Here is an 11,115-nt window from a genome sequence, read left to right as displayed (position 1 = left end):
ACAAAAAGGTTACTGACTGCTTGGCATGATGCAAAGTGAAAAAATAAAAAAAGCTTTGAAAGATACATGTACAAGTTTGTGGTATGCATTGGTTCCTTATCTGGACCACCTTGTACTTCTCTGTAGATCCTCCGTTCTTATTGAGAAAACTCAATAAGTTCAGTCTACCTCTGGGCCCTACTCCTAACTCATGCCACTCCATATTTCCAAGTTTTGTTGTCATCTTTCATATTTCAACAGATGTTACAGATTATCCTTTATTGTGGTTTACATATCGAGCAACACATAGTGACGGTCATGTCTGTTGCTTCAAATAAACACAAGACACAGTTTAAGGCAATTAACACAAACTGCCTCTACATCTGTTGTTATTGCAAATTTTGTACGGAGTAGATAAAGCGACCTGGAAACCCTAAAATAATTTAGGGTGATATCTGGAGGCTAAACTGATTCTAGTAGACATGGATTAAGCCAAATTAGTCTGTATATAAGCTAAATATTTCAACAAAAGGCAGCTTACGTTTAAATTGTTTCATAAAGGGGTTTCTCCGCTAAAAAGTTTATTTAACAGCTTTTGCTATTTCTACATTAAGGATGAAACATCTCCAGTGCTTTTGAGCACTTAGATCAGCCATGATCTGTCTGCTGGAGACTCTAAGTTGTGTTTTTTCTGTTCAGAAGCAGGACTTCCTGAGTCGCACCGCCCTCTCTCTGGAAACACCGTGCTTCCTGTGATGGTCACCAGCGTCTCACTTTTCGTAATGATGCTTATCTGTCTGTGGAGAAACCCCCAAGGTCAGACACGACACACTTTTACTTTGTTTGGAGCAGAGAAAGTGTCCACGTTAATCCTGAAATATCTGCAAAATCTTTTTTTAAAATTTCTATTTAAGCTGCAAGTGACTGTGATCCCAACTAAACTTGTTCTGTTCAGCAGATAAACGTGAATCTTCAGCTGTGCTGTATACTGCGACAATCAACAAAGACACATGCAGAATAAAAGGTAAACCTCTTAAACACTCAGGATAGGACGTAAGATGTTTCTAATTTTGGTCAGATCAACAGGATGTCCTTTAGGTCACAAACTTTATTATATAAAACATCAAAACCTATTAAAATAAGATGCTTCTATGTCTATGATTTTCAAACCTATCCTATAAGCTTGGTTTAAGTATAAGAGCCTTCAAAGCGTGTTTCAATCAATTCAAATTAAAAGAGAGAAGCTAAATTAATTTAGTATAATCAAACAATAAAGAATGTGGAAAACAGTATGCGTGTGGTTGAAATGTTGTGTTTCTAAAAAATTTTCCAGCTAATGTTTTGTTTTTTACTTTTTTTGGGTTGTTGGCTGATATTTTTCAGGTCCTCTCCAGAGGGGGCGCTCCTCCGTATTCTCCACTGTGGCTGTATACAGACCTGTCCTCAGACCCGGATTCACTCGGGGAAGAGTCGTGACTTATAAAGCCCACAGACAGGACGGGAACAAAGGGCAAACCTTTTCATGTTCGTGCAGAAAATATGACTCGACTTTAAACTGGAGTAATTAAGACCAAATGTTGAATAGATTACAGTTTATAACATTATAAGGAGAGATCATAAGAGTTAGAAGAGTCTGTCAACAAAGTTTATTTTCAAAGTTATGCATTTTCTCTTCTGTCAATTGGGAAAATCTGTGTTCAAATGTTGCAAAAGAGATTGTTGACAAAAAACAAAACCGATGAAACTGATGAATCACTGTTCAAGCAATAATAACATCTGTAACCTGGAGTCGGATATCTTAATTAGAAAATTATGCCATGTTTGCTTCTCTAAATAACTTTTTGTACACTTGTGGGATTTATATTTTGATTTATATTTTGACTGCACGTCTCCCATTAAGGGGCGTAGTCACGTAGTACGGTTCCTATACCAGTAGCTCCCTCTGGTTGCACACAAAGATTTTGTGATTAAAATATGGCTCCCTGTTCCCTCATTATATGTTGTTTCTGCATTTTAAACTTTGTTTTTGCTCTATTTGCTGGTAAACAAAGCGCTTTTGGGCAAATTTACCATAACAAGACCACATGATCAGAAGTATTATATCGTACATTTCCGCAAAGAGTAAACAAGAAGGATTGGAGCCGAGCAGAGGTGCGAAAATGAAACGTACTCCTTACCATGTTGACTGGGTTGGTTTTCGATCACGTCAGGCTGTCAGTTTACTGCGAGGATTTGCAGAAAGGTCTGCTAGCTCCAGCTGCAAAAACTGCCGCAGTCTTGCTTTCTAATAGAGCCGCAGTGCTGCTGGCAGACGGCACATCAACATTTTTGTCTGCTGATTGCAAAATTCTTTTCAGGCTCAAAAAGGACTAAGTAAACACTTAGTTTAACACTATTAGGGTCAACACTTCGTGTTGTTTTATTTGAAGTTGAACATATGTTTGGTTGTGTATTTTCTTTTTATGGTCAAAATGCGTGACTACGCAACTAACTTTGAACATTCAAGCTCTGTGTGAAAAATGTAATTTACCGCTGGGTGTTAAAGTCAGCATTAACTTAAATGAGTTCAATTAAAATAATTTAAAAAAAATTTAAATACGTCCTGTTCCATTTCTTTGCATCGATGAAACAAAAAGTCTTGAATGTTGTTGGAACGTAATGTGGACAGACACATAAAACCTGTAGACTTACAGAGAGATGGATAAGAAGAAAAGTTTACCTTTCTCTCAAACACTCTGTTCATGGTTTGTTGTATCAGAGATCAAACTCTGAGTGAAGTCAGGCAGCAGTAAGGGGCACATGGTTTAACTGGAAGCTTTACCCTACAGTTTTAAGCTCATTTTGTAAATTTGTAAAATTATCATTCAAATTATGCAGACGTTGGACAGCTCTGTTTAACCCCAACTGAAGTTATTTTGTCAAGAAACGTAAAAACACAATTCTCCCCTTCATTCACATCCCTTAACACAACCTCATGTTTTAGGTTAGGCATAGTGATGTACCAGTACATGCTTTAATTTCCTAACCTAAAGTAATGCAATGTTACAGGAAAACCACACACTACTGATGAGAAAACAGATAATTTCTGTTGGCTGGGGCTGGCTTGGACTTGCCACTGCAAAAACCACAAACTGCACAATAAACTGCAAGAATGAAAGACTAGGTTAACAGCTTCAGGTGGACATTTATTTTAAAATGTATACCTTAGTGTTTTTTTTATCTTAAAACTATCAAGAGGCAACTCTGCCTTTGGAGATACTGTATGTTTAAAGTTTTTAGAATCATGCATGTGTCTGTATCACAGTGAAGCCCCTTTAAAAACACAAGACAGAGCAGGTTCAGTTATTGGGTTGTGCTGCTACATTTCTACATAGAGGAGTGCGATTTAAACAGGAAGTTGTGGTTGCAGTGACATCAGAGGTGCAGCCAATACTCAACCTTTGGCCAGAATGGAAATCTTTTCACTTCACTGCTTTTCTGTTTAGTTTTTTATCACCTTCTCTAAAAGTCCTTTGCTGCAGATTCCAGTTCTTGCTGTAGGAATCTGCCGCTGTGAGCGAAAACAGGGAAAAGGTAACAGAACCCTTCGTCTGATCATTAATTTAGCTAAAAAACTTTTAACTTTTTGTTCTCTGTCATTTTTCTCTTCATATTAGGTACACCTAGTCTTGTGTTCTGTTAGCTGTGACATCATCCAGGGGAGGCAGATAATCTGCTATTACTATATAACATAGAAAGTACTCCTGGGTCAATGTGAGCTGCTGTGCTTTCTGTGTCTCTGCTCTGTCTTCTCTAACATAGAAAGTACTCCTGGGTCAATGTGAGCTTCTGTGTCTCTGCTCTGTCTTCTCTAAGCCCCAGTGGGTGGAGGCAGATGAGCGTTCACACTGAGCCTGGTTCTGGTTCTGCTGGAGGTTTTTCCTTCCCGTTGAAGGGGAGTTTCAACGGGAGGGGCCGGTTTACAGGCAGGGATGAGTGCCAGCCTGAGCATTTAGGTTTCCCTTTCTGCTGTTCTTTTGGTGAAAGTGTGAAGCTCTGTTTGTTGGAGTCGTCCTCAAACAAGAGATGCTCCCTCTGTCTCTCTTTCTCCCCCCTCTCAACGGAAGGAAAACGGGAATAAAATTCTTTAATTACAAACTCATCACTGTGAACTGAAAGAATATGCATTATTTCAGGAGCCATTGAATCGCTGCATCAAACACAAATACTCTCTTGAATACCCCTCCTGCACCCTCTATTTTATTATGAAATAAACTTAGATCATCTATTTTCTCATTTGTCACCATACTCGTTAATTTCTTTCCATCAGCCTCGTCTCAGTTGGAGCAATCAGTGAGAACAAAGGGTGGAAAGGAGAAGTCAGACTTGTCTGCAAGGCGAAAAAAGGACAAATTTTATGCATGAAAGAGGAACAGAAGAAAGGAATATTATAACTAACAACCGTATGGTCATTCATGTAAGATAAAACCCAGACTACTGACTGACCTATAATGTTTTCCTGGTGAAAATAATACATGAAATCACAATATTTTGGTGGTTATTTATAGTTATGATGTGATCATGGCTGTCAAATGACAACACATGTATGTTTTTTTTATGTTTTTTTATTAGAGTAGCTGCTATAAGAGATGTCAAAATGTATTTAAAGAAAAATAGATGAGTGGTGATGGGCAGAACACGTATTGTGCCTGCAGCTACTTGCTCCCAAAACAACGATGGTTTTCCATTTCAGTCGTTTGGTCTTTGATTCACGTATTGCCATATTTTTAAACTATCACCATCTTTTATGGCAGTTTTCTTTCTTTTACACTTATACTGTCCCACGTCAGCTTTCCCCTGAGAGTTTCAATGGGCTCATAACGTCTGTATGTACATCATCTGTTGTCGATAAAGATAAAATGAAGATAAAAAAAACAAGACAAGAACACAGCATTCCATCACGATTGTCAGCTTGAGTTTGGAAACAGCATGCCTGTATTTGTGTGTGGGTGGATTAAGAAATTAGTTGACAAAATGTGTCTGTTTTGTTTATATTTAGTGGAGAAAAGTCTTTAAAAAAGGGAGCTGGTTCAGAACTGAATCTTGCATTGGATTGTCAAAGAGTATTTCCATGTTTCTTCTTCGTTGCGCCATAGTACACCTCCCTAAAAAGAAAAGCTAATAATAACATATTTATAAGATAACACATATTTTAATAAAATACACACTAGATATGAAAAAGTGAAATTGTCAACATAAAGTCATACAAGAATTCCAAACCTGCTTCATGTTCTTTTAAATATAATTTACTCTTGTCACAATATATACACTTAGATGATTATGATAAACTAAATATTTACACATCAAGGCATCTCAATATCTTTCATCATCATCTAATACAATAAAGTCAGTAAATTGACTCATTTTCAAGCTGTAAATAAAAAGGCAGTCGCTGAGTTGTCCTCAGCTAACTGGGGAAGTTCAGCTTTTTCACCGGGTAGATTTAGGAAGCTTCTGCTTCTGATTTCCTCTTCCTCTGCCATCGTTAAGACTTCGTCTCCATTGGACACAGATTCTGCTCCTGAGTGGACTCAACGTACCTGAAGGGAAAGATTATGTGAAGCAATCTGTCAAAGAAAAACACTTCAGATTTACAAAGTTTGTCACTTAGAGCTTGATCCTGATGTTTTCAAAAAACCTGAGAGACAAGTTATAAAAAATGAACCTCGCTCTGCTTCTTCTCCAGCTTCTTCTTCAGAATCTCCACCTCTTCGTCAATCTCCTCCCTCCACTGCTGCTCTTCATAGATTTTTTTCCTAAACTGGAACCTCAATATATTTTATTTGACGCTCCTGCAGATAAAAGCCTGTGGTTCTACTGTCTTACCTCCTGCTTGTATCTTTCCTTTATTTCAGTCAAATAAGCCTCCTTCTGCCGGTTCTTCTCTGCGAGAGCCTCGGAATGAAGCTTGGCTTCTTGCAGCTAAAGAAAAGTTTCAAAATAAGAATAAAAACACAAACAAGAAACTAAATATTTTATATATTTAATTCTTCCAAATTCATGTTTTTACTGTTTAAATAACAACTATGAGATTAAATCATTCATAACTAATAACTGTATAAACGATTTTGTTCTCACAATTGTAGTATAGCTCTCTCTAGTGGTACACAGAGGAAATGTATATTCTATCAAACTCCAAAAGAATTATTTTTACTTCAGGGGGACTTTTTGCCTCAGGTAAAAATATTTTTTGTGTCTTCTTTGCTTGTCGTGAATAAAGGAAGAAATAAGCAGGTGACTTAGCAGCATTATTTTGCCATAAAGAACACATTTAAGGTGATGGGATGCTAAAGCTCATAGAGTTTGTTAGGAGCATAGTAGCAACATAAAGGATATGGAAGACTTAATCCAAGTGACACCATTATAAATTTCAACAAAATCTCATATTTGTCTAGTATTAAATAATATTTTGAATTAAAAGTAGACAGAAATAACTGGGTTGTGTATTGTTTTAGTTCCCTCAGTGTGTACTGATGAGAAGGAGAGCATGGGAAATGTTAGCTGATGTAAACTGAAGAACGTTTTTCACAGATGAAGACGTAAACATGTCGTGTTACCTTTTTACGGAGGTCCCTGATCTCTGACATCTTGCTCTCCAGTTCAAGTTGCGTGGCCTTCAGCCCCTCAGATTCTTCAGGCTGCTGGTCGATCTTCTGCGATCAGACACAAAAATGCATATTGAAAAATAACATATTTCTTGACCATTATTCAGGTTTTTCCTCCTGGAGTTTCATATGACACATTGACTTCAAATTTCACACTTTGAAGGCAGTATAACTACATATTATTATTATTATTATTATTATTATTATTATTATTATTACTATTATTATTACTATAGGATGTAGTACAAGACTCTTTTCCTTGTGCTGAGTTTGAATATTGGTCATAATAAATCACGCTTAAATATGATTATCTTGTAATTTTGAATCTAAAAGGGCACCTGGAAACTTTGAACTTTTATTTCTAAACAATATATATATATATATATATATATATATATATATATATATATATATATATATATATATATATATTGCACCAAAGCTCACAGAAGGTTCAATATTCTCAGACTAATAGGAGATATGAAAGACTATTGAAACTCTTCCTCTCACCTCCAGATCTTTTCTTGCAGCCTTGAGGTCATTCTCCATCGTCTTTTGAAGGGTGTCACTTACATTGATTTGGTCTTCCAGCTAAGAACACAAAACGACAATTTAACGTCTCATTTCTCTCGTGGAAACAAACCTGAATTCAGGTGTAGCTGCAAAATAATACATCTTCTTTGTTTGTCCTACAGCAGGTGGAATGATCCTAACATCAAAATGTCTTATTGACATCACTGCAGGGTTGTCATGGTATTTTAATCCTTGATAAATTTTCAGAGCTATTTGCAAATTGTTCTGTCTACAGCTGTTATTTGCAGCTTTTGATTGGTCAATTCAGTTTTTCATGTCTTTATCCAAATTTAAATATTTTCTTTACAATTTGCATAGCAATTTGACATAAAGCAGCAGGAAATTTACAATTATTATTTATCCCCATGGTGAAAAAACACACATTTTGGCACGTTTCTACAACATACTCATAGGTAAGAGGAAGATACAATTTGTAACTTTAGTTTGATATAAAAAGTTCTCCTGGAAAAGATGGAATCCTGGCTTTTAGATGACTGACACTCACACTTTTTACTCACATAAATACTCCATTGATATATATGTTTTGGTTTTTTTTTCGTCATGGGGCCTAAAATTTGTGACGGCACCCCAGTAACGGATTAAACTTTGCATCATACTTTAGAGTTTTATCTCAGTGCAAATTTAAATTTGCACTGAATTTAAATTTCAGTGCCACTGGCCGAAAAAACCCAGTGTTTTTTTTTTTTTCTGGCCCCATGACAAACCCCCCCTCCCAAATCATCGTATTGTCTTCTAATGCCTTAAAAAGCAGTTCAAAGCAAATCCAAATGTCATTGTGGCTTTAACTACTACCGCATTGTTTGCAGTCTAAACAGTGGACGTAGGAGAATGGGAACCACAACAAGCAGTGGAGCAGTCAAACAGTGTTTTCACCAGGCATTAACTCGTGTTTTAGTGTGTCTGTGGTACTCTATATATCCGCTTCATTGCCAAGATGATCTTCAGTGACTGCTGGTAGTCCTGCATTCGCTGGGTTGGAGTCGCCATCTTCGTCTTTGGAGAAAAAAATTCAGAGAAGAGAAGAAGCTGTACAGAGTACATTTTTGTAGTTGCAGATTACAAAAATACATCATTTCAATAAAGGCATTAGGTTCAGTTTAAATGCAAATACATGCAATATCCCGTTCCAGTTCAATCAAACCTATCTCAGATAAAACTACACAACTAATTTCAACTGTACAAGCTATAGTAAAATCCAGAAGGTGCTCTTCCTCTTGGCCAGAGGTGGCTGAATCAAGGCACAAGTCCGCCCTGTTCCAACCGGATGGGCCGCTGAATGGGTGGCAGATCAAAAGAGTTGACTTTAACACAACTGAAATGCCAGTTAATATAAATCTCAGTGAAAAAAAGTGAGCAAAACATGAAAAAAGGGTCCAACCCCTGTTACTCTGTACAGGCATCCAATCCAAGCCCCTGTAATCACTAAATGAAATGATCTACTATGTCTTACTAGCTGTGTCTCTGTACATCCCTACCTGATTTAAATCCTTAGACAGGTTCCCTGAACAGTACACACATTCCCGTCCTTGAAACTGGTTGTGTCTAATTAGACTACTTAGTCTACCTAAGGCGAAATGCTGCACGTGTTCTGACTAGAGAATAGTAAATGAGCTTAAACTAAAATAAGTAAAATAACTTTTGAAAACATAACTGAAGAGGCCTACGATTCCCCAACTTAACCCAAAATGAACTTTTGGAGGCATTCTGCTGCCATCTGGTAGAGTAAACTCTAAAGAACTGTTGTGAACTGTAATTATAGTGTAGTCACTATAATTATGTCATTTAAATGTCTTAAATAATTCTCCAGAGTACATCTTCTCTTTTCAAAGGGTGCCAAGAGAGCCAGACAGACATATTGTACAAAATATGAAAAATATTATCTCATTTATAAACAGTTGTTTTGATGGCAATCAAACGCAATATATTCAGAAATTAAATATAGCAGAAACTAGAGTTCAGTTTAAAATGTGTTTTTTTATATAAGCTATTACTCCTGTAAGAGGTTGTAAATTGTCTTTTTTTCTTATATCCTCAGATCTCCACATTCACACCCTGTGAAAACGATGTTGACTTCAGATCCCACAGCACAGCCGACCTAGACTTCGTCATTTCTGTAGATCAGAGTTAAACTTTTTTTTCCCAAAGGGCTGCTTTAGGTTTCTTTCTGAATATTTTCCACTTACAGAATTCTTCTTACTCTTTTGGCCTCCTGTCGTGTCTTTAGTTTCATCTTTATGTTCTTCTGTCAGACACACAGAGTCCATGTCAGTTAATTAGTCACCTTCAGGTCCTGATTTTCACAGTTCATTGCGTCAAATAATTACTATTTAACCACTTAGACAAAAACATTAAATTTATTATATTTCATATAACATCTTGCAATTACTTGGTAACTTGTTGTTTTTGTTTCTTCTCCATTTATAAGTCACAACGACGACGGACAGAACGGACATTAGCGTGGCGGCCAATCCCATAAAATAGGGAGACACATCCTGGAGGAGAACATGAAGGTGTTCCTGCAAGAACATCTCTGAAATGATAAAACAAGTGGGATAAAGATACCGTGACATAAACACTCCTACTTTTTCAAATTGAATGAGCAGATCAAAAATGTGTTTCTGCTTGGAACATCGCAGAATTGTCAGAAATAGTGAACTTAAACATCAAGTCTTCAGAATAGAGCTGGATATCTTTGGCGTCGCTATTGTTGCTGATGTAGGAGCACGTTTTGACAGATTATTGCAAAACCTGAATTAGGACAGCAGATGGCGCTGTTGAGGTCGGTCTCAAAGTACAGCAAAGGGGGGAATTATTGTTTAATCGATATGTTCCAGTTAGAAAAAACAAACATTGCCTGGATGAAAAATAGTTATCACACTATCTATTCAAGATATCAAAAATAGCAATTATACGGTAAGCAGGAGTGTGTTTCACAACAGAAATAGGGCCTTTGGAAGAACCTGATCCAGCTCCATATATTATAGTCCTCTGTTAATCACAATGCTGCTGTTTTGTGTTTTTTATCCCAAAAGCTAACATGTCTAGCTCAACATAAGAAACTGAATTTTATTACAAAGTAATTCTAACTGTATAAATTAAACAAGATAAACAACCTGTATTCTATTTTCATTAACTTCACAGGTAGCTCTTGTTTTGAATATATGGTTATAAATTCAACGTTAAGTAATGGCAAGAAATCGGCGTAGTTCATCAGGAGTGCATTAAAATAAGAGGTTGCATTGTAATATGGAGTCTTGATGGGCCCACATTCACAGGTCTTACAGTAAAATAATAAATACTCCTCCATAGCTATGTTTACATGCATGGAAATGTCACGATCGGATTGAAATGGTTTTCAGATAAAAATAATAATTGGATCGTACCATTTATATTGGCACACAATCCATTAATCCAATTGTAATGTGCATTTATATGCACCTGGCTTTATTTGGAATCCAACCACTCTGATATGAGTAGTTATCAAATTTCCCTAATAAAAAGAGAAACAGGGAAGAAGAAGAACTTCTGTCATTGCTGAACGACAAAAACAGTAAACAAAGCAGCGTTAAACAAGGTTTGTCTTGAGTGCCCAGGCTGGACTTGCACCAGCTTCTAATTACGGTTGAAACGTTACAGCGTAAATAATTAATTTTGAGCTCTTTTAATGTTTCAAATAGAAAGCTTGTATCGGGAGCCCTGACAGTTTTTGCTCACATGCGCACTCTGGTTACTTTGCGACATTCAGACTAATTGAGCCTAACAAGCGTTTCCATGCATTCGATTGGATTATCAGTCCACATAAACCATCCCTTCCATTCTGATTGGCTTGGTTAAAATGATGGCTTTTATCGTGATCGGCCCTTTATTCCCATAATTTTTGTCCATGTAAATGTAGGTC

The 11,115-nt window shown here is 36.7% G+C and overlaps 1 protein-coding gene and 1 long non-coding RNA gene across 2 annotated transcripts; one reads left to right on the top strand and one right to left on the bottom strand.

Moving 5' to 3' along the window:
* The first annotated feature begins 737 nt into the window (after positions 1 to 737).
* On the top strand, positions 738 to 1,570 carry LOC105922794. Its single transcript, XR_001165710.3, has 3 exons — positions 738 to 795; positions 938 to 1,003; positions 1,363 to 1,570. It is a non-coding gene; the product is annotated as an uncharacterized LOC105922794 (long non-coding RNA).
* Positions 1,571 to 5,150: 3,580 nt separating this feature from the next.
* On the bottom strand, positions 5,151 to 9,456 carry LOC118558975 (myosin-3-like; the record flags this gene model as incomplete). The annotated part of the gene is given in 7 exon segments (XM_036129584.1): positions 5,151 to 5,558; positions 5,684 to 5,779; positions 5,845 to 5,940; positions 6,576 to 6,671; positions 7,134 to 7,214; positions 8,127 to 8,210; positions 9,401 to 9,456. Coding segments are annotated over 7 exon segments (518 nt in total), but the record flags the coding sequence as incomplete, so codon positions are not given.
* Between the last annotated feature and the right edge of the window lie 1,659 nt (positions 9,457 to 11,115).

Source organism: Fundulus heteroclitus, unplaced genomic scaffold (assembly GCF_011125445.2).
Source record: "Fundulus heteroclitus isolate FHET01 unplaced genomic scaffold, MU-UCD_Fhet_4.1 scaffold_186, whole genome shotgun sequence".
Lineage (NCBI taxonomy): Eukaryota > Metazoa > Chordata > Actinopteri > Cyprinodontiformes > Fundulidae > Fundulus > Fundulus heteroclitus.
Note: the sequence above shows the minus strand (reverse complement) of the source record. Positions and strands in the feature narration are given on the sequence as shown.